This window comes from Erythrolamprus reginae, chromosome 4 (genome assembly GCF_031021105.1).
Source record: "Erythrolamprus reginae isolate rEryReg1 chromosome 4, rEryReg1.hap1, whole genome shotgun sequence".
Lineage (NCBI taxonomy): Eukaryota > Metazoa > Chordata > Lepidosauria > Squamata > Dipsadidae > Erythrolamprus > Erythrolamprus reginae.
This window is the reverse complement of record NC_091953.1, coordinates 103,205,127-103,232,083: the sequence shown is the minus strand read 5'-3', so window position 1 is coordinate 103,232,083 and position 26,957 is coordinate 103,205,127. Positions and strand designations below refer to the sequence as shown.

The window sequence follows — 26,957 nt, the reverse complement described above, 5'->3', positions numbered from 1 at the left end:
TCCGGCCGCCGCTTGTCCGCCGCTTGTCCGCCGCCTGGCTGCCCGCCTGCCCGCCGCTTGTCCGCCCACCGCTTGTCCGCCGCCTCGCTTGTCCGCCTGCCCGCCGCTTGTCCGCCCGCCGCTTGTCCGCTGCCTGGCTGCCCACCTGCCTGCCGCTTGTCCGCCCGCCGCTTGTCCGCCACCTCGCTTGTCCGCCCGCCTGCCGCTTGTCCGCCTGCCGCTTGTCCGCCCGCCGCTTGTCCGCCGCCTCGCTTGTCCGCCCGCCCGCCGCTTGTCCGCCCGCCGCTTGTCCACCGCCTGCCTGCCCGCCGCTTGTCCGCCGCCTCGCTTGTCCGCCCGCCGCTTGTCCACTGCCTGCCTGCCCGCCTGCCCGCGCTCGGTGCACGAGAGAGGGAAAGTGAGAAAAAGAGGGAGAGCAAGAGGGGGAGAGATAGAGAAAGAGAGAGAAGGAAAGAAAGAAAGAGATGAGAAAGGAAGGAAGAGAGTGAGAGAGAGGAAGAAAGAGAGAGAGAAGAGTGGAGTATTTTTTAATTAATATTTTCTGAAAAATCGCGATATAGCATTTCGCGAAGATCGAGATCGTGAAACTTGAAAAGTCATTTAACTGGGAAAATCATTTCTCATTTAATTGGAAACTAAACACAATAGGTTATCTGGGCAGCCTTTAGATTGTATGAAACCACATCTCCAAGCATTCCAAGCTAATACAGTCAAAGGATGAAAATTCTAAGTTATAATACAGGCATCTGAAAAGAGAAATTGATGTATTTTGAGCATATACAGTAGAAGAATAAAGAAGAAATAGGCAGAAATCACAGATGCTATGAAACATTTATGCCCAGTAATGTTATGCAGTCTGAATAGTGCAGTCTTTATTAAGAAGATATGAATTCAACATATTAGAAGAATGTGGTGTGCCTTCTCTGCATCTGTGCCAGATAGCTTTTTCTTTGATGAACATTCACTTGCTTATCATAAGCTGGAAAATTGGCTCTCTGTAGATCAAGAGTAAATTTATCTTGCAATTTTTTTATTCTTTCCCAAAATTCATCAGTGTTACAAAGCTGAAAGATAAATATCTACAGTGTTTATTATGTTCTAATGAATAAATCAAATTATCTGCTTAATCAAAAGTGATGTTTATATCTCATTTCCATTGCATTAATTCTTAATTTTTTCATATATTTCAAAGCTTTTTGTACATGATAGTATTAGTTGACTTATAACTTCTGTACCACATCATATATATTATGACAATTATTTAAAACAGCAAATTTATTTTAAAATAACAATGAAAGTTGTTACCTGCCGAAACTTTTTGCAGGTTTTTGACAACTGTTCAATATCTTCCAGATTGAGAAATGACATGATACGAACGATCAAATTTTCAGGCATTCGAACTAGGAAATCATACTGTCCTTGACACAAGTTGAGAGTGTACTTCAGCATGTTTTCCCCAAAAATGATTTGAACTTGCTCTGAACGAAGTAAATAGAATGGGGGGGGGGACCTTTTAGCACATGTGCTGCAACAATAAACATGACTAAGACTGTGCATTATGGTTATAGCAATATAGTGCAAATTCATACTCTAATAATAAAGGTCATTGCAAATCACTGATCATCTCATAAATTGTGGAGATGGTTGTGAAATGAAACTATAACTGTATTGCATTGTGTTTTTCAACTTTGGTACGTTAGCCATCCTAATTAAATATCTACAACTGAGAAGAAAGAATTTAGAAAAAGAAGCTACAAAGAATGCAAAAAGAAAAACCTCTACTATATTAAAAGAAGATGGAAGCCAGCAATAAAACTAGGTTGTATTTACTAAGATTCATGGAACACAATGAGGTTTATTTTTGAATGGAAAGGGTTGTTCTGCTTTTAATGATGGAAATGACTGTTATTTGTCAGATCTGAAGTATTTGAGACTATCTGATATTAATGATATAAAATGAATCCTGTTAGTGGGGATGAAGGGAATGAGAACTCTGGAGGAACTAGGGCAGTGTTTCCCAACCTTGGCAACTTGAAGATATCTGGACTTCAACTCCCAGATGTCCCCAGCTAGCAAATGCTGGGAGTTGAAGTCCAAATATCTTCAAGTTGCCAAGGTTGGGAAACACTGAACTAGGTATATATAACACTTGATTTAAGATTGCTTTTAAAGAGTTAGTAGATCTGAATTTTATCAGTTTTATTTGATGTCTCAGTTATGTCATTTACAATTTGCATGAAGAAATCGTGGTGTGTCATTTCAAAGAGAAAGCAACTTACATTGTATTGTAGCTGCATAATATCAAACAGAGTTATAATTTTAAATGGAAGGGGGAAAATTGGAGACCTGGAAAATTATGTTTACAAATACAATTGTTTGTAAGAATTTTATCCATATATATAAAATCAAAAACAATTGACACATTAATTATAAAATCTCCAGAACCGTAAAGCCTACAAACTTGAAATTTGCCACGTATGTTCTTGGCTTCTAGGTGCTTACTAAGAAAGGATTTTTCAAAATGACGATCGGAGCATAAATATTTCTTATATTGTTATTAACAAGCTCTGATGCTAAGCTGTGTGTTTTTTCCTTTCCAGACCAACTACCAACAAACGGTGCATCTGCTGACGTTTGTGCACAGCTTTCTTGGAGCTGGTCTGGAAAGGAAAAATAACAGCCGAATTAGGCAGGACTCGCCCCACCCAGAGCCCTCTGAACAGGTCTCCCTTCGTAGGCTTCCCTCTGAACTACCTTAGTGTTTTTCTCCAAAAGGAGCCTGCCCTCCAATCTCTTCCGAGCACCTCCTCTTTCCTGTATGAACGAGCTGGAGGCATGAAAAGCACTTCCCCTCTACTTATATGCTGTTATCACCGCTGCACCCCAACAAAGACCATCAAGACACTGCTACCTGGGGCCACTAGCCCCTACTAGGATTCAGATGGGGGGTGAAGAGCTGGAAGCAAAGAAATCATCAAAATCACACACACCCATGTGTCTTCTTGCAAGATTTGCTTCCTGCGCATATGCAGAAGCCAAATCATGCTCTGAGGCATGGGCGCACGGCAGATGCCCATGCCCGCCCGCCAGTCACCCGGGAGCTGTGTGCGCAACCTCACAGGTAGTGGAGGTAAGCAGGAACCCCCACCTGCATGTGACCATGGGGATGCTGCAATAGTCGTGACTAGAAGACTTTCAAGTTTTCTTCTAATGCAAGTAGGCCTCAACTTACAAGTTTGTTTATTCATAGTTCAATAACAATAGCATTTAAGCTTATATACCACTCTATAGCATTTTACATAGCTTCACGTCGTTTTCTGGGTGTTTTACAGTATAAGCATTATTTATGATCTCAGGAAGACAGCTGAGTCAACCTTGAGCCCATCAAAATTGCCACTAGGGCTCAACAAAGTTACAGCAGCACTGAAAAAAGTGATTTATGGTGACTTTTACTCACTCACGACTCTCTGTCTCACTCTATTTCTCTATTTCTCTCTTTCGCTTGCTCTCTGTCTCTCTTGCTCTCTCTCTTTCTTTCTCTCTGTCTCTCTTTTTCTCTCTCATACATCACACTGGCAACAGCGGCATCGGGCAGTAGCCGTGGGACGGCGGCAGGGTGGTCAACTGTGAGTAGGAGCTCAAGGGTGGAGGCACCGACAGCGGTGGCTGGACGTGTTGCTGGATGCCATACATGCTGGCACTGCACTGGACATGGGTGTCGGGCTGGCACCTCTATCCTGGCACAGCCGGTGCACCAGTGCCAGCCCCATGCCCATGCCCATTGCAGCGCCAGCATGTACGGCGTCCAGCAACATGCCCAACCGGGCCATCGGGGCCTCTGCCCTCGGGGCCTCCACCCTGGGGCTCCTGCTCCCAGCCAACCACCCCGTCACTGCCCCATGGCTACTGCCCAGTGCCGCTGCTGCTGGCGCCCTCCCGCTCCTAGTTTGACCCCCGCTTGGCGGCGGCATCTTTGCGGCCCACCATGCTTCCCCACGCCTGCCAGAGCTGCCTGGCCCCACTGCCCCTGCAGGCCCACCTCAGACCTGAGCCCTTCCTGCTGCCCAGGAGCTGCAAAGCTCACCTGCTGCCACTGGGTCCCAAAGCTCACCTGCCGTTGTCGCCAGGGAAGCTCCAGCCGGACGGGGCACTGCAGCTGCGGGAGAGGCTGCCTCCGAAGCCAAAGGGCTGAAGCTCAGCACCTGCGTGGAAGGGCTGTGTGCGCGTTTGCTCCAAACTTTTCCGGAAAAACTTGGAAGGCGCGAAGAAGGAAGCTCAGCTTCCGGTCTCGCAACTTTTTGCAATTTGCACCCACAGCAAAAAGTTGCGAGACTGGAAGCTGACCTTCCTTCTTCGCACCTTCCAAGTTTTTCTGCCCACCGGTGATAGAATCTGCCAGGGAAAAAGAGGTTTGAGACCTCTGCGCTAGAATTGTAATCTCCTGCGCTACAGCGCATAGCACAGGTTAGAGGGAACAATTTCTGGATTGCCTGATTACTTCATATGTAAGTTTTCTTGTTGTCCTTAGATAATTATGACTAAAGGATTTCTTGTACATAAGCAATATAGACATACATACAGCAGTACTTTGCACTCTTGAGAGTTTTTAAAGTTTCAAATACAGATGAATTTGTCCTGAGATATAATTATAATATTTATCATGAAAGATTAAAGACTTTGCTTCAGTATATGTACATAAGATATTTGGAATGATGAACAGATTTCTCCATAGTAACCACCCCTGTGCAGGAGAAGCACCAGTCATTAAGTACATAAGCAGAACAAACAGCTGATTCTATACAAGGAATAAATAAGTGCCCCAGAAACAAAGAAATTTTAAAAAATATTAAATGAACTTCATAGAAAGAATCTATTAATTGCTTGGCACTGCACTTCATTAGTGTCAAGTATTTCTCTGGAAGAAATAAGGTTTGCTTATATATATATAAGGGTGTATATATATATATATGTGTGTGTGTGTGTGTGTGTGTTTATGTCGGATCACCCTGGTATATTGAAGGAACGTCACAGCTCCTTTTTGCCTCTAGATCCAACCCATAGAAGCTAATTCTCTGCCTTACAAGGCAGAGTCCACCGGATCAAATCCCAGTAAGGAAGGGTGTGGCTAGCTGATGAGGCCAGAACAAGGCCGAAATGGGACCATCCTAGTCTCCCTTAATTTTTTAAAAAATTCCAAACTCCTTTAACTGGGTAAAACAGTACATCATAGGGTAACAATTTTTGAACATTGATAGTTCAAATGGCTAACTTACAAAATGTTTTAAAAAGCCAGGATCTGTGACACGCAAGGGAATGAAATTTGGGAGAGTTGTGACCGCTTTAATGCTGCTGGGTCGCTGCTGTTTCTTACTGTACTAAACTAAAACATGAGCCCAGATTTACAAATTAAACAAAACAGCTTAAAAAAAATGAGAGTGTTATAAGAAGTGACAAGAATAAGAGATAAGTAGAAACAGTATTCAAAAAAATAGACCTTCATAAGTTCAGATGCTATACTTTATATAAAAGATGAGTTTTGTTGGTAAATATCATTTACATTTATGTGTATTTTCAGAAGGTAACATTTCTTTGAGTGATTTATATGGGAACATGTAATAAGTTTAACTTTGCCTCCTGCAGCAATTCTAGTGCAATAAAGATCAAATCTCTGTGCTGCAAATAATAACAAACAACCAATCTGATCTAACAGCTAAGGCATCAAGCTAGAAGCCATGAAACTGTGAGTTCTAATTTTGTTTTAGAAATGAGATTCTGCTGACCTGGTTTTGGGTTTTAAAAGTGGAACCTTGGGTGAATGCAGTGTGACCATGTGTGAACGCGTGTATAGAGAAATAAAGAGAGATACAGTTGTTTTCCCGCTTAATACTTGCTATGTAATTGTTCATCCAATAGAAAATCTCTGTGTGTCTTCTTCAATTCCTTTGGAAAAATCTTGTCTTTATTAGGTCGGTAAGTAATTTGCCATGATCTCCAGATAACCTACAGTATCGAGAATTTTAAAAAGAGTACAGTAAGTTACTATGCCTCTCCTATTTTGTCAAAAATCTAAACATAAAGCAAGAAATTGAGAACATCATTTGCAGCCATTTTTGTTTGAATTAAGGGGGGACATGATCGAAACATTTAAATATGTTAAAGGGTTAAATAAGGTTCAGGAGGGAAGTGTTTTTAATAGGAAAGTGAACACAAGAACAAGGGGACACAATCTGAAGTTAGTTGGGGGAAAGATCAAAAGCAACGTGAGAAAATATTATTTGACTGAAAGAGTAGTAGATCCTTGGAACAAACTTCCAGCAGACGTGGTTGGTAAATCCACAGTAACTGAATTTAAACATGCCTGGGATAAACATATATCCATTGTAAGATAAAATACAGGAAATAGTACTAAGGGCAGACTAGATGGGACCATGAGGTCTTTTTCTGCCGTAAGTCTTCTATGTTTCTAATTACATTGTATTGGAAAAGAGTAATATGACACACAAAAGCTGCCATTTGTTTTTTGAGTCCATGACTACAACCACACCACCAGATTTATAGAGACATAACTGGGCATATCTGTCAGAATAGCTGTTTGAAACTGCTATTTTTTTCACCTAAAATTTTGGTCTCTTAACCGACTTAACAGATGCAGATCAAAAAGTGCAGCTTTCTCATATCTCCACTTTTTTTCTTCAAATATACAGTAAAGGTTCGAATTTCAGAATAATGATATCTCTGCCATGTTACCTCTGTCTTTGTGATGGTGAAATAGTGAAAATCTTTCCGTGGCGCGGGAGACTGAACTTGAATTTCGCAAAGTTTCTCCTGCAGTAGTGAAGACATTCTGTGTCCCAAAGTTGCTTCTATGCCTTCTGTGGAGCTTGAAACTCAGTCTATTTTATATGCTCAAGAAAAAAATGGCTGGCTTGTGTTTACCTTACTGAGACCTGTTTCTTTACCTAAGGAGTGTTCCGGTGAATTATGTTTTCATCACAGTTAGGCAATAGTTAAAACAAAACAAAACAAAAGCTATGAGTCTGTTTAATGTTTAAACAAACCTACCTAAATCTGCTACTGAGTTTATGGGCTCTTTCTTCCAATTAAACTTTTGACATAGTTAACTGCATGTAGTTAGTTGATGGCTTCCATTGAAATCAATGGCAGTTTGAAATATTTAACCTTAACTCAATCACATCAATAATTCTCTTCCATGTTGCTGTAGTTAGGATTAGAAATATTTTCTAGAATGGTTTTGGATAAATACCAGGAAGACTTGCCTTCAGCTCCACCCCCAGCCATTGGAACTCACTGAGAGTGTGGGCTAGTCACTCTCAACCTAACCATCATCATAGGGAGGTAATTTCAGAGGGGAAAAATGAACAAGGAATCCTTTGAATATTATCTTGAACTCCAGAAAGGCAATACACAAATTGATTTTTTTCCCCTCTTCTGTTCAATCATGTCCAATTTTTTGTAGATGGCTAAGACAAGGCTCTTGACAAGGTTTTTCAGAAGTGGACTAATAGAAACTGTCCAGCATAAGGTCATCTGACTGGCTTTGTCTTCAAGGCAGAACTCATGGTCTTCCAGGTACACTAATTCTTTCTCTTATATGGTTTAATCACTTATGGGCTTTGATAAGGTCTAGTCTAGTGATTAAGGCAACTGGCTAGAAAGCAGAGGCCCATAAATTGAAGTCCTGCCTTGGCATGAAAGGTAGCTGGGTGACCTTGGGCCAGTCACAAACTCTGAGCCCAACTGACCTCACAAGGTTGTTGCACGGAAAATAGGAGGAGGAAAGCGTGTTGGGTATATTTGCTGCTTTGAGTTAATTTGTAGAAATAATACAGGTGGGATATAAATAAATAAAATAAATCATAGCATGTTTTAAAAAGAAACTTAGATAATTCTCAGGTATGTGTGTGTGTGTGTGAGAGAGAGAGAGAGAGAGAGAGAGACAGACACTTTTTCACTTTGAATATTGTTTTGTTTACATCGACACATGCTTTCTTTTCTTCTAGTATTTTATCTAAGTAAGAGAGAGAGAGAAATCTCCTAATAGGCTTATCTAATTTCTCAGACCAATCTGCGGATACTTCAGTTCTAGTGGTTTACTATTGGTTGTAAAGTTGTCAGCCACTAGAGGTCAGCAGACTATGCTTTAGTTGACAAAAAATCCTGGATAACTCTACCTAAAGGAAAAGTAAAACCAAATAAACCATAGTAATTGTGACCATACAAGTTTACAAGCCTTGAAAAATACAATTGTCTTTTTTTAAATGTATAGACTTTTACTTTTACTTGGACTTTTACAACTGACTTTACATTTGGAGGCTTGCTTCTTTCAACCAGTAGGTAATACAGTACTGCATAATTTGATTCAAAACACACTGAGGAGTTGCTTGTGTTTTCAGAGCATGAACTTTTCCTTTATTCCAGATTTGAAACGGAGTTTCTATGTAGCAATTAATCCAGATTCAGAATTCTGAGATTACTGTATTTTTTAAATTCTCTTGAGTGATACATGAAACCGGATTTTCTTTTATCTTCCCTGAATTATTCCCATTACATTTCAGTTCTGCAAAGATTGGCTTCACACGTTATGCTAATCCACTTACTAATGTTTAACACACACAATTTGCTGGTCCAAAGGTGATGAGCTTCTGGACTATTTGGGCATGGAACTCATTGCCAGCCTTGATATAGATAGTCTTCAATTTATGACCATTCATTGACCAAAGTTATGACAGCGCTAAAGGTGACTTGTGACCAGTCCTCATAATTATGACCATCATGGTACCACTGCCATCACATGATCAAAAATTGGGTTCTTGGCAACCTGCTTATTTACAATGGTTGCAGCCTCCTGAAGTCATGTGATTACTACTTGCAACTTTCACAGTGAGTTTTTGAATAGCAAAATCAATAGAGGAAGCCAGATTTATTTAATAACCAAGCAAAATTGTTAATATAATCAGGCGTGGTCATTTGAAGGTTCACTTGATTCCATCCAACCTCTTGACAATTGTGGTTGTAAATCAGGGACCATCTGTATACAATTTCCTGTACTTGCACAATACACTTGCTAATTCATTTGCCTCAAGTCAAAATGTTGGATTCATATATCAAACTAAGCAAACCAACTTTTCCATAGTATGAGCGACACTCACACTCTGAATATACCGTGTTTCTCCCCAAAAAAACCTCTCCCCCCAAAATATTTAAATACATGTGCAGATGGTCCCTGCCTGTTATGGTTAGGGAAACAGAGCTGGAAATCAGGTAAGATGGCAAAAGGACCCCCATCTTACTCCATGTACCCCAAAATCAAAAAGAGGGCGGGGAAAATATTTACTGACCCCTCACATCCTGGACACAAATTGTTTCAACTCCTACCCTCAAAACGTCGCTACAGAGCACTGCACACCAAGACAACTAGACACAAGAACAGTTTTTTTCCAAACGCCATCACTCTACTAAACAAATAATTCCCTCAACACTGTCAGACTTTCTACTAAATCTACACATCTATTCTATTAGTTTTTCCTCATCATTCCTATCACCCATTTCCTCCCATGTTGACTGTATGACTGTAACTTGTTCCTTATATCCTAAGATTTTTATTAATATTGCTTCATTGCTTATTTGACCCCTATGACAATCATTAAGTGTTGTACCACATGATTCTTGACAAATGTATATTTTATTTTATGTACGCTGAGAGCATATGCACCAAGACAAATTCCTTGTGTGTCCAATCACACTTGGCCAATAAAAATCTATCTATCTATCTATCTATCTATCTATCTATCTATCTATCTATCTATCTATCTATCTATCTATCTATAATAAGATCTCCACAAAAATAAGGTCAACCACTAATTTTGGGATTCAAAAAATATAATAGGGTCTTATTTTGGGGAAAATATAGTACAGTGATCTCTCGGTTAGCGCAGGGGTTACGTTCCAAGACCTCCCGCGCTAACCGATTTCCGCGTTATAGTGGATGCGGACGTAAAAACCACCATCTGCGCATGTGCGCCATTTTTTTCATGGCCGCACATGCGCAGATGGTGGAGTTTGCGTGTGGGCGGCCGGGAAGACCAAGGGAAGATTCCTTCAGCCGCCCAACAGCTGATCTGCTCCGCAGCGCGGAAGCAGCGAGGAGCCGAAGATGGGGTAAAGGCAAAGGGGAAACCCCATCTTCGGCTCCTCGCTGCTGCCGCGCTGCGGAGCGGATCAGGTGTTGGGCGGCTGAAGGAACCTTCCCTTGGTCTTCCCGCCAGATCACTTGCCGCTTGCCGCTTGCCAGTCCACGCCCCCCTGGATGAGCGGCCCCGCATGGCCCCAGCGCCGGACTCCGTTGCCGAACGCCGAAACCGGAAGGGGCGAGGTGGGGGAGAGTCTGACGGAATGCGACTGACAGAATGCTGAGCCTCCCGTTTTCTCTCCCCCCCCCTCGCCCCTTCGCCTCCCTGTGTTCCTAGGAGAAGTGCTGGTGAGGAGCAGAAGGTCTGTCTTGCCTCAATCCCCAGCACTTCTCCTAGGAACACAGGGAGGCGAAGGGGCGAGGGGGGGGGAGAGAAAACGGGAGGCTCAGCATTCCGTCAGTCGCAGCGCTGGCTGTCAACTTTTCTTTTTAGCACTGGGGAGGCAAGTCAGCTCCTGCCCAGTTTTAAAAAGAAAAGTTGACAGCCAGCGATTGTTCCGCTGCCGCCAGCATGGCCTGGCTGGCAGCGGAAGATGTAACGGAGCCCACGGGGGATTCGCCTTCCTCCCACCCGCAGCCGAGACTGATCGTGGGCTCCTTCGCAACCTCGGAGAGCTTCCAGGGCATGAAAGCTCACGAAAACCAGGAAGCTCTCCGAGGTTGCGAAGGAGCCCACGATCAGTCGGCTGCAGGCGGGAGGAAAGCGAATGCCACGGGGCTGGGCTCGGCTCCCCCCTCGGCTCCCCCCCTTACCAGCCCCGCCGCGGAAGGCTCCATTCTGTTCCCTGCCGGCCCGATTGAGCGGCCGGCGGTCTCCATTCAGGGAACAGACGTCCACCCCCTCCTCGGAGTCCCCGGCACCCAGCGTCCCCACGCCGCCTCCACCTCCCGGTAATGCGCCCGACCTCTGCCTCTCTCTTTCTCTCTCATATACCACGCCGGCAACAGGGAGAGAAAGAGAGAGAGAACTAGCGTGGACTTATTTTTTATTTTTTAATATTTTATTTTTTTAATTAATATTTTTTGAAAAACCGCGTTGCAGCGTTTCGCGCTAATCGAGAACGCGCAAATCGAGGGATCACTGTATTGCATTTGTAAACCTGCATGAGATTGCAGCTGAATAGTTAAAAAATAGGACAAAATCCCTAGCTTTAAAGTTAAAATATAATTAAATATTTTCCCCATTTTTGTCATGTTAACTTTTTTAATAGCAGGTTCCAGAAGCTTGCTGGTGGTAAGCCAAAGTCTTCATTGTGTGAAATTGTTTTGTGTGAAATTACCAAAGCATAGTGACATTTGAAACACTAACATTTATTGTGGTATAAACTTTAATGGACTTTTAAGCATTAATTAGCACCTCCTTACTACATATACAACTAGCTAAATACCGCTTCCGTATGAAACTATGTGATGGGCTTGATAAATTGACATTTAAAGCTTGAAAACTAATAAGCAGTTAAAATAGGAACTCTATTATTTCATTACAGATGATAAGCTAAGTTTCTGTTACAGATAAAGACATTATTTGCATAGCATAGACTTTCAATTCATCCCTCAAATGAATTGCTCAGAATCTCCCTTTAAGCAACATTCCTGGTTTTGTTGTCTGGTTGCAGGATAACCAGGTTATTCCTGTGAACTGACTCTGGACATCCCACATAGAACTGACCATGGGAGAAACAGACAGCTACTGTTATTTGTGTTTTCCTAATCATATCTGTTTTGTTGTGTTTTTTTGCCTCTTTTCCCTTTAACTGGTGTTACAGTAAAAGGTGCAGATCAGTCTGAACTGAAGAAAATAAGGGAGAAAAAAATCTGTCTCTGCCCACCAGCATCCATTGGTATTCAACTGGCTTGTGTCCTGTTAGTGTGTAAAATTGAAACAGTATTTGCTGGGTGAGCAAGGAGGAGACAGTAAGGAGTGTGTCGGTGGCTTAGCTTAACTGTTCTGGAGTAAAGCTGCTTGCTGCTGTGAAAACAAAAGAAAACAAACTCTTCTGCTTGGGTTTTGCATTTGGATCAGATTTCTTTTCATGTGAGGAGGGGGAAGTAGAACTCTTTAGCACAGTGGTTCTCAACCTGGGGGTCAGGACAAATTTCCCATGGTGTTAGGAACTAAAGCTTCGACCAATCAGGCGTTTACAATTGGGGTGTCCCTCTGACTTTCCGGCTAATCAGTTTAAAGCTCTGTTTGGAGAATTGGCGCTAGACTTATGGTTGGGGGTCACCACATGAGGAACTGTATTAAGGGGTCGTGGCATTAGAAAGATTGGGAACCACCGCCTTTGCATCAGCTTGTTAATAATAATATCAGAAATACTCAGGCTCCGATGGTGATTTTGAAAAATCTTTTCTTAGTGAGCACCTAGAAGCCAAGTGGCAAATTTCAAGTTTGTAGGCTTTAGGGTTCTGGAGATTGATAAAAGCTTTATTCATTTTAATGTTTTGATAGCATTTTTGACTTCTTTCTACTGTTTTGTAATTTTTATTGTTGTAAGCCGCCCTGAATCCTTCGGGATTGGGCGGCATAGAAGTCAAATTAAATAAATAAATTTCCTCTAATTGTTTTTTTTTAAAGCTTCTAAAACTGATGGCCATTACTAAACCGTATTCACACTTGGTGCTCAGTATGCAGTGAAGGGCGACCATTTTTTTTACTACCCCACTATGGGCGTGGCTTATGCAGGACGCCCTGTATTTGCTTTCAACATCTTTCCGTGCAAATTGGGTGCTCCGGGGTGGACACCCCTCGAGCACAACAAACCCGTAACGGCCTCCCACCTAACCACCAACCCCTTAAAAAGCGCGCGAACCCTTTCGCCCTCAGAGGGCGCCCTCTTCTTTTTGCCTCGGCGCCTGCGCCAAGCTTTAACAGCGGAGGAGGGGCTGTTTCCAAGCCTCCGCCACCGCCGCCGCCTTTGCTGGGGAGGGGGAGAAAAATCAAGTGGGTGCCGCTAGCCAATCAACAAACGGCTCTTCGGTCGCGTCAGCCCTCTTTTTCTTTGTCCCATCCACTGCGGACGCCCCCCGCTCCCCGCCCCCGTCTGCGCGCTCTGTAAGATTCTGTCGCCATTGTCGAGGGGCTGTTCGGCCAGAGTGTGCATTTCTCTCCTCTATGTAAACTGTCGTTTTCTCCTGGTAGGTATATTGACCTTCGCTTGCCTGGCAAGGGTTGGGGTGGAGGGGGGGGGGGAAGGTCGGTTAATAGTCTGAGCGAAAGGGAATGGGGGAGGGCGTCCCTGGGAAGCTGGGGCTCAGCGACTCCCTCTCTTCTCCCCACCCCCTTGGTGTCCCGTCCCACTCTGCTTTTCGCGTTTGTCCCTTTCGCTTTTCCGTCCGGAACGCGTTCTCAGGCGCAAACTGCCCAGGTTGTTGCCTCCCGGGAGCTCTGCCCCCCTTCTCTCCCACCCCCTACCCCCGTGCAGGGCCATATCGGTTCCCTGACAGGATTCAATCTGAGCTTAAATTTTACCATACGGCGCGAAGGAGATATTTCCGACATATCGAGGGGGGCAGGGAGAGAGAATGGTGTCAGATTACAGCATGTTCTCTTGCCATGCAGCGAGTGCAAACCTTTTCTGGCTTTGGGGGACGGCGGCTCTCCAGCTTTGCCAGACTAGAGCTCCCCTCGTTCTTCTGGACTTCAACTCCCAGAATTCCTGAGCCAATCATGATAGCTCAGGAATTCTGGGCATTGAAGTCCATATGTCATAGAAGAGCCGACTTTGCCTAACCCTGTTCTGGACGAACCATGTTCATGCCCAACGTGGAAACTTTAATATAGTGTATCTGGAAAGCAGGAGGATGCAGGCGGTGTTTAAATTAACATGTATACATATGAATAGAGTAGAATTATTTATTGGCCAAGTGTGATTTGCCTTTGTTGCAAATGCTCTCTCAGTGTACATAAAAGAAATAGATACATTTGTCAAGAATCATGAGGTACAAGTACAACACTTATTGATTGTCATGGGGTGGGTCAAATAAGCAATAGTAATAAAAATCTTTTTTGGGGAGGTATAATTTTTTAATTGTTTTTCACATCTTACAGAAATTCCAATTTACATACCTCAAATTAAAATATAATACAATACGATATCAAATGCCAGTTTCTTTGTCAAATTAATCAATTTTTTCTAATTATCCAATTATTTCTGGTATACATATCATTCATCCTGTGCTACCTCCTTTACAAATGCTATCATCTGGATTTTAGATAATGTTCTTCGCTTTCATTTATATTTAAAGTTATAACTCTCTAAATTTCTCTTGGCTATTTGCTGTTTTTCCTAACTATGCCATCGTGCTTCAGTCCTGTTCTAGCTTTCTAAGAAAACACATTCCTACTTTCATTTTTTTTTAAAAAAAAAACCTCATTTTATCATAACTGCCCTTAACAATAGAAAATATCCAAATTTATGTCTCTTTAAAATATTAAAATCTTAAGGATGCAAGCAACAAGTTACAGCCAAACAGTCATAAGTGGGAGGAAATTGGTGATAGGAATGATGGGAAAAAACTAGTAGTAATAGTAGTGCAGACAGTAAACAGTTTGACAGTGTTGAGGGAAATCTTTATTTAGCAGAGTGATGATATTGGGGGGGGGAATATGTGATCAATTATTTTAAATTACTCATGGGAAGGCACAAATCTTCCTCACATGTGGGGGTGAAAAACCCTTTATACCTGTGTCAGATGGCTTTTTTAAAAACCATGCTTATCTGTTGTTGAAAAAGAAATGCTACTTTCTTTGCAGAATGGGGTGTATAAACATAAATGTAAATTATGTTTACACAAATGCTTTGTTTTTAAAAAAAGATAATGTAACTTGCAGAAATGGTGAAAGAGGTCAAAAAGTCAAATGCCCAAACTGCAGTCCTTTTGCTGAACTTTGTTTTGGCAGAACTGAACCTGGAATAGTTTTGTTTATTCTGGGTTTGGATGAAGCACATTTCAGGTGAGGGGACCAGGTCAAATCTCTTCTTCTGCCTCATCAGTTTTCAGTGTATCGTATCTCACCTACCCCCCATCATTCCAACAGTTACTTTCCCTTTCCCAGGTGTCCAACATGGCATATCCCACCAACTCATCCACCTCTGATCTTCCTTTTCCTCATGCTCTGTCCATGTTCTTGCACAGTGTATCCCACCAGGCTGCCAATCCCTGACTTTCCCAGCACTTTCTACTCCCTTCTTTAACTACCCGTAGCTTCGTTTCCATCTCTACATCTGCTCAAATTAAAATAACCCCAATTTTCCCCTCTGCATGGATCTAGCCTCAACTATTTATATGTCAGTAGGGTGTGAACTATTCAAATCTGACTGTTGTGCCTTTGGAACAATTTGTACACAATATCTTGCACCTGCCTAAAAATCAGAAAACCACTAATTCTACTCCTGTCTTAAGAGCAAAGGCAGGTGGGTAACTTTTCCCCTCAGCCCTAAGAAGAAAACAAGGATAAACCACTTTTAAAAAAGGAAAATGCAGGGAAGTTGCACACAGATGTGCAAAAAAATTACTACTTTGGGTTGAGTTTTGAAAACTTGATTCAAGTGTTTCTTAAATTGATCTTAGTGACAACATGGATATGAATATTTTTCTGTTGTGCAATATCAAGAAGTTTGCCTTTGCTGTCTGTTATTATATTTTCACAATTTCCTAGTCTAGTTTATAGGCAGATTTTCTGGCAATCTCCCAGCAAAGCACTAATGTGGTATGACAGTACTTATGTTTTGTTCTGCGTTTTAGATCAAGGTTGTCTATTATCACTTGGAAATTTCAAACTTTGTACTGCTTATGTGAAAAGTTTCCATTCTTCCCAAGTTTATTTGCAGTATAAAATAATAATTTTAAGACTAGATATATCCCTGTATCAATGTTTGTATTGATACAAAGGAATACAAGGAAAATGGGGCCTGCTTATACTCCTGTATCAATGTGAGAATTCTGTTTTCTGAAAAATTGAAAACTTAGGGAAAACTAAATCTTTTCTAATTTTGTTTTAAATAATTCATAAAGATAATGAAATACAGTACTTTATTCTACGCATTGAAATACCCCGAAACAAGAAATAAAGTAATATGAAGGAACAGAAACTATTCTCAGTATAGATAAATCTTCAGAATAAATATGAGAAAAAATAGAAAATGACACTGATTCAGAAAGTTAGTCTGATGTAGCTTACATTATAAATGTATTTTCTGAGGTTTTAAAAAGTCTTTTAAAAATCTCTTGGCGGAAGATTAAAATATGGAATATATAACTTCCTTTCATTTACTGCAGTGTTGTTGTTCAGATACAGTGATCTGTTTTTAAATGTCTACCTAAGGAGGCAAAAATAATATATACTCATAGTTAATAACATACAGCAAATATTTTAAAGTAAAATATTGCACATCTTTGTACTAATCTCAACATTTTGCCTCTCCCCAAAAACCCCTTAGGAAAAAACAGATTCATCCCACTGTTTCAAAACATTTTAATTATATTTTGAAAGCTAACCATAAGGCAAATGTGGTTAAAATATTTTACATTTTAATATTTTACAGCTCATAATCTGAGACAGTTTATTTGATTTTTCCAGAGGACTCGGAAATTGAGCTGCAGATCAATTAACCAATCTGCAAGGGAGGAGAAATGTTTGATGCACTGAACCCTGCCATTTCTAAACCTGTTGAGCAATGTGTGGGAATTAATTTGATGGTGCCAAAATAGCATAGATTTATTGGAAACATTTTCAGGTATTTGAGTATTTGTCTACACTACCAGCAATTCCTGTCCAGTTTTCCTCTGCATAATGCAGCCTCACATATTTAGGCAATTCATATGCTGTTTCTCCAGATGGCTGCATTGTTTTAGTGTCATTTCATGTGTAGTGGCCTGGGGCTCCCTGCTTGACTATCACAGATTTTTATGAAATTTTTGTGTGAACATGCACACATGTCCCCAGTGAACATTGTTCAAGTGTTACATGGGCCGATGCAATACTTGCGGAGATATAGTCCTTTGTGTGACCCCGTACTGCAGCCTTCTACAGTATGACTCTAAAGTTCCAGCAACTTTGATAAATAATATCTCTGGGAATAATTTGTTGAGAGAAACAATACTTGGCCATCTTGTACAACTTTTTTGTGCTTTATTAAAGAAAATAATAAAATCATTCCCCTGGGCAGTCTCCATCTAGATAATCTCCACAAATATTGCATTGGCACACGTAACATTTTATCAATGTTAATTGGGGACATGTGGGCCTGTTCACTCAAAATTTCATCGAAATCTGTGATGGTCAAGCAGGGTACTTTTCTGAAATCAGACCGCTTGACGTGGAATGACCCTTCCAGGCAAGCAGGGAGAAGAAATTAAGCATTTTAAAATGTTAAGTCATAGCAAAAAAGGAATCTGAAGGATAATTTCAGTCTGATTTTTAAAAACAATCTAAAAGAAGTTTAGCTGGGCAGGGTTTTAAAATACAGATAGTCCTCAACTTATGACCATAAATGAACCTGGCAATTATGGTATTAAGTCATGATGGTCATAAAATGATTCATCACGTGACCCCAACTCCCCTCCCCATGATTTTTTTGTGGTTGTTGTTAAATGCTGCAGTCATTAAACAAACCTATATGAGCTATTTTTTGCTGGAAACCGTAAGTAAACACTAGTTTTCAGCAAAACCATTATGAATAGCAATCAAATGTACCTGAAAGTGCTCATTACAGTTGTTCTCTGTAAACTAAACTGTTTACAGTTATTCTCTGTAAACTAAACTGTTAAATGTTTTAATCTCTAAATGGTTGCACTGTGTAAAAGAAACAGTATTTCTTCTGTAAAGCAGAACAGAGAATTCAAAAGCTCTTGGCCAATCTAAAGCAAGGCTATGGTACAAAGGTCATTTGGTTAACATGAAATGTTTATTAAATGCTGAAATAAGATGATTTTTCAGATAAGCAGTGAACATTCAGATCAGATATAGAGTCTGGTCTTTATAGTGTATACCAGAGGTCTTCACACTTGGCAACTTTAACATTGGTGAACTTCAACTCCCAGAATTCTCCTCTGCTATAAGCCATCACTATTCAGAAGCCATCTTGTCAGAGTGATAAATACAACAATTCTTGGGAGTTGAAGTCCACAAGTCTTAAAATTGCCAAGTTTGGAGACCCCTGGGGTATACTGTTCATATAGTGTCAAGTTCCATTTAACTTTGGTATACATTAATAATGGGAAGTACTGCATATATTGTGTAATATATATTGTGTAATAAAACAATGCATTGTATATAATTGCACAAAATAATTTAGGTATTTTGGATTATTTTTAACATAGCATCAGTAGTCTTCTATTCATGCAATCCATCACTCTGTTTTCTCTTCCATCTCCATTATGCCTCCTGAATCTGCTATGTTGTGCTAATGAGCATTATCTATCCATTCTAATAGAGTTGGATAAATTTGAAGCAATATAAAAATTAAATAAATAATTATCTTTTATCTATAATTGCCATTTTTTAAATAAGGTCTCAACAAAATATCTTTCACTATTTTAAATAGAATATAATACTTTTAAATATATTTGGTATTGAGCACAAGCATAAAATGAATTGTTATATATTTTTCCATCTGGGGTTTGTTTATGGAACATTCAGTCAGGCTGCTTATATGACCCCTTCCAAAAATAGTATAAAGTACATCATCAGGCAAATTGAGAACAACACACTAATTCACAACCCACATATTTAAATCAATGGATAAATAGCAATCTATTAATAATAGCTTCTTTCTTTTTCTTTCAGACACTAGAATTAGGTGGGTGTTCTTTATACCAGAGTTTCCCAACCATTGGGGGCCACCAAATTCATAAATTTTAAATCCCGCAGACCACTAATTTGATCTGCCTAATGACAGGCTTGAGTGGGCGTGGCTAGGTGGTCATGTGACTGGGTGGGTCTGGCCAACTTGATGTCACTCGTGTTGAGGTGTGCCTCACTGGCTTCTATTTGCCCCTCACAGCCCCTCCTCACCTACCCACTTGGACTTCTTAGGGCCCCAATAGGAAGCAGTTGTTGGAGCTAAGCAGCCACCAGGAGAAAGATAACTGGCTGAGTTCAAATTGGATCTGACTGAAAAGGAGGCTTGGCAGAAGCACCTCACTGAGGACTATGAACATAGGCTTTCCAAATAGAGGGAAAACCTGTGGGAGTGCAAGGCCAGGTACTGGCACCGGGAGACTCAGTGAGCTGAGATGATCAACCAGTTCCAGGCCATGATATAGTCCCATTGGAATAAGGCCCTCTGGCTCTTTGCCACCAGCTGCGATTCCCTCCGGCCTTTGCTCATAGTGCTGTACGAGGAGACTGGAACAGACTCCAAGTCAAAATTTCTGCATCCCTTTAACCCACACAAAAGAAAAGACCCTGAAGGGAAAGACTCTCTTCACCAATACAAGTGTTCATTGCACATATCCGTCCCAGGCGCTGTAGTTTGAGGACCCCTGATTTAGTGCAATATAAAAAAATGCACATAATTTTTCTGTAGACCACCAGAATTTTCTTGGTGACCATCAGTGGTTCACGGACCACTAGTTGGTGACCACTGCTTTATACAATATTTGCTTTTTAGTTTTTCTGTAACGAAGTGAGCCATGTGGACTTGGTAAAAACAGCTTAAATTCATAAGTATGTAGATTCTTCTGTAAACAGTGGAGAGATTTATATTAAAACTTTGTATAAAGAGTGAAAGGTTGAGAATATTAACATGTTCCTCTCTATTTGGGTTTTGGAAGTATTACATTAAATTTTTTCCCTTTGGGTGAGCTGTCATTCAAAAATCAATTATATTTTAACAATAATTGAGCAATCATTTAAGAGCCAAATGATATTTTAATAATTTATGAACTAATTTTCTTTAAAAAAATCTTTTATTTCAGGTATATTGCGGTTTGCAGTTTGGAACATGTGTAGTGTTATGCAAGCGGACAGTCGGAAAATGGACATGTTGAAGATTTTGCATAAAACAGCAGAACGCCTGGAATGCGATCACTGTAATTTCAGAGGCTCTGACTATGAGAACATACAAATTCACATGGGTACTATTCACCCCGAGTTCTGTGATGAAATGGATACTGCAGGATTGGGGAAACTTATATTTTACCAGAAAAGTGCAAAGTTATTCCACTGCCACAAATGCTTTTTTACTAGCAAAATGTACTGTAATGTCTATTATCATATCACGGCACAACACTCAATATCAGACAAACAGAAGGAAAACCAGAAAAGTGTGTTGGAAACTGAATCCCTCAAGAAACCTGTCTTTGTGGAACCTCAGAAGCCTTCTCAGTCTCCTGAAACACAGAAATGTACTGTGTCTCCTGAGCCTCAAAAGCCTGCTCCCTTTGAACTGCTAAAGTCTGATGTGGGACTACATTCCAAGACACCGAAGCCTACTTCCGCAACAACCGTAGAACATCAGAAGTTGGTTTCAGTTGCAGGTTTGGAGGCACAAAAAACGGCTCCTGTTGTACTAGAACTTCCAAATCCTGTTCCACTTGTGTCCTCAGAAACACTGAAAACCCCTCTTTCTGTCACTCCAGAACCACTGAGGCCTGCTTCAGTAGAGACTGCAGAGGTGCCAAAATCTCTCCCTGCTTTATTATTAGAGCAACAAAAATCTGTGACACCCACATACGTTGAAATGCAAAAATCCCACCCTGTTGTAGAATCAGAAAAGCCTGCTTTCTTTACATCTTCAGAACCACAGAAACCTATCCCGCCTGTATTTCCAGAGGCTCAAAAGTCTGTTCGACCTGCATCACCGCCTATGGTTATGCCTGAAACACAGAAATTTACTCCAGTTGTGTCTCCAGAACCCCGCAAGCACTCTCCAACTCTGTCTCCAGAACCCCGCAGGCATTCGCCAGCTGTGTCTCCGGAGCCCCGTAGGTACTCACCAGCTGTGTCTCCGGAGCCTCGTAGGTACTCACCAGCTGTGTCTCCGGAGCCCCGCAGATACTCACCAACTGTATCTCCAGAGCTTAAGAAATCTCTTGCTGGCCTATCCGCAGAATCTCGTAGGCATATTTCTCAAATGAGGAGGCCTGCTTTAGCACTTTCACCTGAACCACGTAAACCTGACCCTCCGCTGTCTCCTGATCCCTGGAGACCTGTTCCAGAAACCTGGCGGTCTGGTGGAGGTATTTCACACGAGCAGCAGAAATCTATCTCTATTTCGCCTTGGTCCCCAAAACCGTCAATGTCACTTGAGCCCAGGAGACCTGCTTCAGAACCCCGGAGGCCTGGAAATATTATGTCCTCAGAATCTCAGAAGTTTATGCCAGATACTTGGAAACCTACCTCCATGCCCGAATCTCCAAAGTCCAGCCTCGCTTCCTCAGAACCATGGAAACCCATTTCTTCTGTTTATCCTGAAGGTTGGAAGCCTGTTTTGTCTCCTGAGACATGGAGGCCGTCACCACCTGTAGCGCCACCTACTCCTCCAATGGCTGCAGAGCTGAGGAAACCTGGGCCGCCTATGTCATCTGATATCTGGAAACAGACCTTCTTCTCTGAGCAACGCAAGCCTGCTCCTCCTGTATCTCCTGATCCTTGGAAGTTTCCCTCCGAGTCCAGAAAATCTCCTTTCTTTCCAGAGACTCAAAAGCCGAGCCCTTTCGTTTCTTCTGAGTTGCAGAAACGTGCTTTGTTTTCAGATTCCCGAAAACGGACCCTATTTCCTGAATTTAAAAAATCTGCACCTCCTCTTTCCACAGACACACAAAAACGTTCGTTCTTCCATGAAGCTCACATGCCTTTTCCCGAAACCCCAAAACAGGTTGTATTTGCAGACTCTCCTAGACCAATTCCTGTCTCCCCAGATGCCCCAAAGCATTCCTTCTTCCCAGACCTTCAGAAACTGGCTGCTGCTTCTCCTGAAATTCCGGAGCATGCTCCTTTCTCAGACTCTCAGAAGTCGCCTAGTCTCTCACATGAATTGCTGAAGTCTCCTGCAGTTTCTCCTGAAATCCAGAAACACAGTACCTTTGCTGAACTGCAGAAGCCATCTCCCAATTCCTTTGAGAAACCAAGTTTCTTTGCAGAACCCCCCAAACACTCATTTTCACCCGAGATCCAGAAATCAGTTTCTTCAGATCAAAATACAGACACCCACAAGCCAGTTGAAGCAACAGGTATGGAAGTTCGCAAAACTATCAATGATTTCAGTCAGCCTGCCGCACCTGTTTTTTCAGACTTGCAGACTCACAATGAACCCAGTAATAATAAAGATTTCTTCCCTGAGCATCCAGAAGGAGAAAATCCATTTAGTAGTTTGTTGGTTCCAAAAGAACAGCCCATACAGTCCAAGGAACCTACAGAAGAAATATATATTTGTCCAAAGAAGAAAGCCAAGAAAGAAAATCCAGAGATCTCTAATACAGAGTTAAATGCTAGTGAAAGTGGAATTGCTGAAATGGAAACATCAGACATAAAGGAGCAGGAATCCAACAGTGATCAGGAACAATTTGATACAGAGTCTCCTGACCAAAATAAAGAAACTAAAACTGATGCTACTCCTACTCAGCCTGTGGTACAGCTTACAGAAGAGAAGGAGGTTTTCATCTCAGAAGAAGAGATAGCAAAATATATGAAGCGTGGCAAAGGGAAGTACTATTGTAAAATCTGCTGCTGCCGGGCTATGAGGAAAGGAGCTGTTTTGCACCATTTGGTTAATAAACATAATGTCCATAGCCCGTACAAATGTGGTGTGTGTGGAAAGGCATTTATTTTGGAATCTCACCTTAAGAATCACGTTGCTTCTCATAGCCAGAGTTTGCTTAAATGTCCCCTTTGCAGTTTTGAGTCGAATTTCCCTAGAGGGTTTAAGAAACATCTCACCCATTGCCAAAGCCGCCATAGTGAAGAAGTCAAGAAACAGTTGGATATGGCTTCTGAGCCACCTAATCAGAGCCAGCAGAGTGAAGAAGCTGGTAAGGGGCCAGAGGAGAATGCTGAACCATCAAAAGAATTCCTTAATGAACTGAAAGCTGAATGAATTTGGTTTTGAAAATTCAGAAATCTCCCAGTACATTGCATTGACAATGTAGATATGATGTTGAGTTTCAGTGTATAAAACTATGTCAGCATACAGTAAACTGGATGGCAACAATTTGATGCATCGTAAAATGCATTTAAACCACTAATTGAACAGTTTTGTGTTTTCTTAACTGTTGCAATCAATGTAACCTTTCTAATTACTTTACCAAAATGGCAGTACTACTTCCAAATTAATAAACTTGTTCTGGATTACACAGAATGTCAGTTTTAAAAGGAATAAAAATGAAAAACATTTAGCTGGAAAAGTGAAATGTTAGCAATTCATACAACCAAATCCAGTTTTGTGTTTTGAAAAACCTGAAACAATAGGAGCATTACCAAATGAGATCACATTAAACCTTGCATGAAGTTATCTTGTTTGCCTGCAGTTGTATGTTGTTATGATTTTTAATATGTACTTGAGTTCCCATTTCAGTGAATTGCTTGCTTAGGTTATTGAAATAGTTAAAAAAATTCTCGCTGTATTTGAAAGGCAATCTATGTAAAATAACTAAAGTACCGTCAAATGTATTGGAAGTGTATATGTGTTGTCTTGCTTTTAAGGAATGTTTTCTGTTAACAATAAAAAAAAATTTGTATTTGGAATTATTGTTGTATGTGTAGCTGATCTTCCATCAACATATTTCCAGCATTGTTTACAGTAAAACAAGGCTTCTTGATTCAAATTCAGATTCTATATCATGTTCAGTTATATTACAGATGATCTCAATTTTCTAAATAACTATACAATTTCAATATAAATGGTGTCAGATGCAGCAGCAAGATACAATTTAAATCCTGAACATATTGTCCTATATGCTTTGTGCAGAGCTGCTGGCTGCTTCAGTATATGGGGGAAGATTGGAGTTTCTGGGCTGATGTACTTTGAGATGAAAAAACATTACATCACAGTTTTCTACACTTGGTGTTGCTCTTGAATTCACTGATTTAAATTCAAACATACTTTTTTACTAATAGAGGCAGTCGTATTTATTTTTTACATTACAGATTTGTAGGCAAAAATAAAATCAAATATACTTCGCTAATGCAAAATGTATAGAAGTTCATTATGGCATAAGATGAACTCAATGATAAGAATTTGCAAAATCGTGCTAGTGAGCAGCCTATCATTCATTAGGGATTGTACTTGTCACTTCAAAACCAGGATTTATTGGGGTGGTGGTGGTAATTTTTTTTAAATTTTATTCTCCATCACAAAACACAATACAAAATACACTACCTTCTCTTTTTAGTACAATAAAAGGTGATTTGATTAATACATTATATATAATCACAAAAATCATTAATTCCATTTAATATTGGTATCAACCCTTTTTTTGTGCTATCTAATTTTGTCATCTGGATTAATCAATTGTCTTCCAATTTATTTTACCATTAGGCTCCTTATAATTAAATTTCATTTTTAATATTTCTTCATACATTTTATTAAAGCTAAACATCCTTATTTAAGCTATTAATATTAAAAACTAAGAAAAAATAAAATAGTTTTAAAAAAGAAATTAAAAAGCCAATTTCAAACTTTTCTCATCTCAATATCATCTACAGGTATTTGTTTACTTCCAAATCTTTAATCAGAATTTATCATTCTTTTTTTCAAACAGTTGCTCTCCTTAATACACTAAACCAGAATAGTAAAGCTTTAAACAATCAACTTTTTAAATCAAACCTACACAAATCACCTTAATATATTTCATTTATTTTAACATATAAAGTAACTCTACTAACTCCTAAATAATTAATAGACAGAGACATATTCTGTATATGTTGACATAGACTATATGCAGCTAGAAGGTTAAAGCCTAAAGATTATATAAGTGCTGCACTTGTACCTAGAGATAATTAGGTAACAGCACCACCAGGCTTTGAACAATAATTGGATTTAAAAACAATGTAGAAGTAATCTTAGCTTTCATAGCATTACCATATTTGTTCCATGCTTTTTGCCTAGAACTTGCAAATATTTTAAACTAAAAACCATTTCAAAAATATCTCATGTTTCACAGTTACAATATAAAAGAAATTGGATTTAGTATTTACATAATGAGAATAAAGTAATGTGTCTCGATTCTCAATGTCTATAACATGGCTTTTTAAAAAGCTAGCTTGATTGGCTTTTAAGAATTATTTTTGTGAAGGTATTTGGCTCTTATATAGTGTATTTTCCCTTGCACAGTCCCGGTTAGATGGACAGCATAAAAAATTAATAAATCCGAGTTATATAAAAAGTGATAATTTACTTGTAATGTTTGCTACAAATACCTTTAATTTATCCTGCTAGATATCCATGATATATATATGTGTGTGTGTATCACATGTTTTTGCTATTCATATACTGTATATATATGTCACATGTTTTTTTGCTGAATTTGAAAATTAAGGGAGACTAGGATAGATCTATAGATATAGAAACTATGATATATAGTTTCTGGTTTGCATCACAGATAGTCAGTTTCTTTCCTAATTAGCACAAAATAGAAAAATAACTTAAAATACCTAAATATTTAAAAATAGATAACACATTGACTAAATAATATGATTTGTTTGGTTTTGATTTAGTATATTGTGAAATTCTGCTACTGCAGTTTGTAAACTACATGCAGTGTATTAGTTGTTGTATGTAACTGATTTGCTTTGACTCTTCCAATAACAATTATTGTTTGTGCTGTTAATAGTGTTTTGTATGTAACAGTTGGCTGGATCCACATTGTACTATTTTATAGTTTATAAATCACAATAGCTGAGTTAATATAATAAGCCCAGGTAACTATGCTATGGCTTATTACTAACACAACCAATCATGACTTATTGTAATGGGTGAAACTAACAACCAGAAAATAAAGCAAGCTAGCTACATAAAATAATGGCTGCACTTGTTATTTGGTTGTTTACCCAAGAACAAAAGGTTTCCCCTGTAATGTTTGCTGTTGTAGTTATTCTGTAATAACTATTTAGGAATACAGTGAGACATTAAGATATTTGAACCTTAACACACCTGCTAAAAACATATTTACAACATATTTACAATATTCAAGCAGAGGTCATGATCAAGTCATAACTTCAATTCAACATAGAAGGTCAATCCTTTTAAATATTTACTGAGGAGTCCAATGTCACCACAAGATCATATGAAACATTTTTAAAAGTCTGAGACTGGTTGACTTAGAATCAGGTCCTAAGCATTCCAAATTTCACGTACATTATTAGCATATAAAAGCTTTCATTTGTTAAAATTAAATTGTTAATTTAACTTCTAAAAATCTTTAACAAAATCAGGAATTTCTGTGGCCCCTAACAGAATGTATTTTTTTGGAAATTAACAAATATGTTGAATGAATTGCCATTCCACAATTTTAAACAGATTGTGTCCTTTTTGTAACCTCACAAAAGTCTTAGAAATACATTTTAAAGTAAGGTGATCTAAGCAAGTAAAATTATTTCAATCCAATTTTTCCAAAACATGCTCTCTTACCCTCCATTTTAAATGATTGAGAGTCAGTTTCTTATCAGAAAAGTCTCAAACTTCAGAACTTTTGGTTTGTCAGAAAATCCAACTGAAACTATATCGGATTTCAAATCTGTACAAAACTACATCAATTGTTTTCTCAGTTTAAAAAGGGCCTAACCTTTTCATTAAAACTATCA

At 39.8% G+C, this 26,957-nt stretch overlaps 3 protein-coding genes across 5 annotated transcripts in view; 1 reads left to right on the top strand and 2 right to left on the bottom strand.

Annotated features, from left to right (window-relative positions):
- LOC139166905 (uncharacterized) overlaps positions 1-26,957 on the bottom strand; it is a 984,072-nt gene that overhangs the window by 706,150 nt on the left and 250,965 nt on the right. The gene's annotated exons all lie outside the window — the stretch shown is intronic.
- Positions 600-8,042, bottom strand: LOC139166894 (F-box only protein 36-like). The gene is made up of 4 exons (XM_070751109.1): positions 6,748-8,042; positions 5,892-6,000; positions 1,306-1,478; positions 600-1,064 (listed from the first exon to the last, which is right to left on the bottom strand). The coding sequence occupies exons 1-4, from the start codon at positions 6,841-6,843 to the stop codon at positions 900-902; spliced, it is 543 nt and encodes a 180-aa protein (XP_070607210.1). The 5' UTR covers positions 6,844-8,042; the 3' UTR covers positions 600-899.
- CHAMP1 (chromosome alignment maintaining phosphoprotein 1) lies at positions 7,503-23,900 on the top strand. 3 transcript variants are annotated; one of them, XM_070751107.1, is made up of 3 exons: positions 13,206-13,348; positions 16,794-16,950; positions 20,135-23,900. In XM_070751107.1, the coding sequence occupies exon 3, from the start codon at positions 20,161-20,163 to the stop codon at positions 23,251-23,253; it is 3,093 nt and encodes a 1,030-aa protein (XP_070607208.1). In that variant the 5' UTR covers positions 13,206-13,348; positions 16,794-16,950; positions 20,135-20,160; the 3' UTR covers positions 23,254-23,900. The 3 variants fall into 3 exon arrangements, with proteins under 3 accessions (XP_070607207.1, XP_070607209.1, XP_070607208.1); XM_070751106.1 differs by lacking the exons at positions 13,206-13,348; positions 16,794-16,950 and adding an exon at positions 7,503-7,590; XM_070751108.1 differs by lacking the exon at positions 16,794-16,950 and having other exon boundaries at positions 13,182-13,348.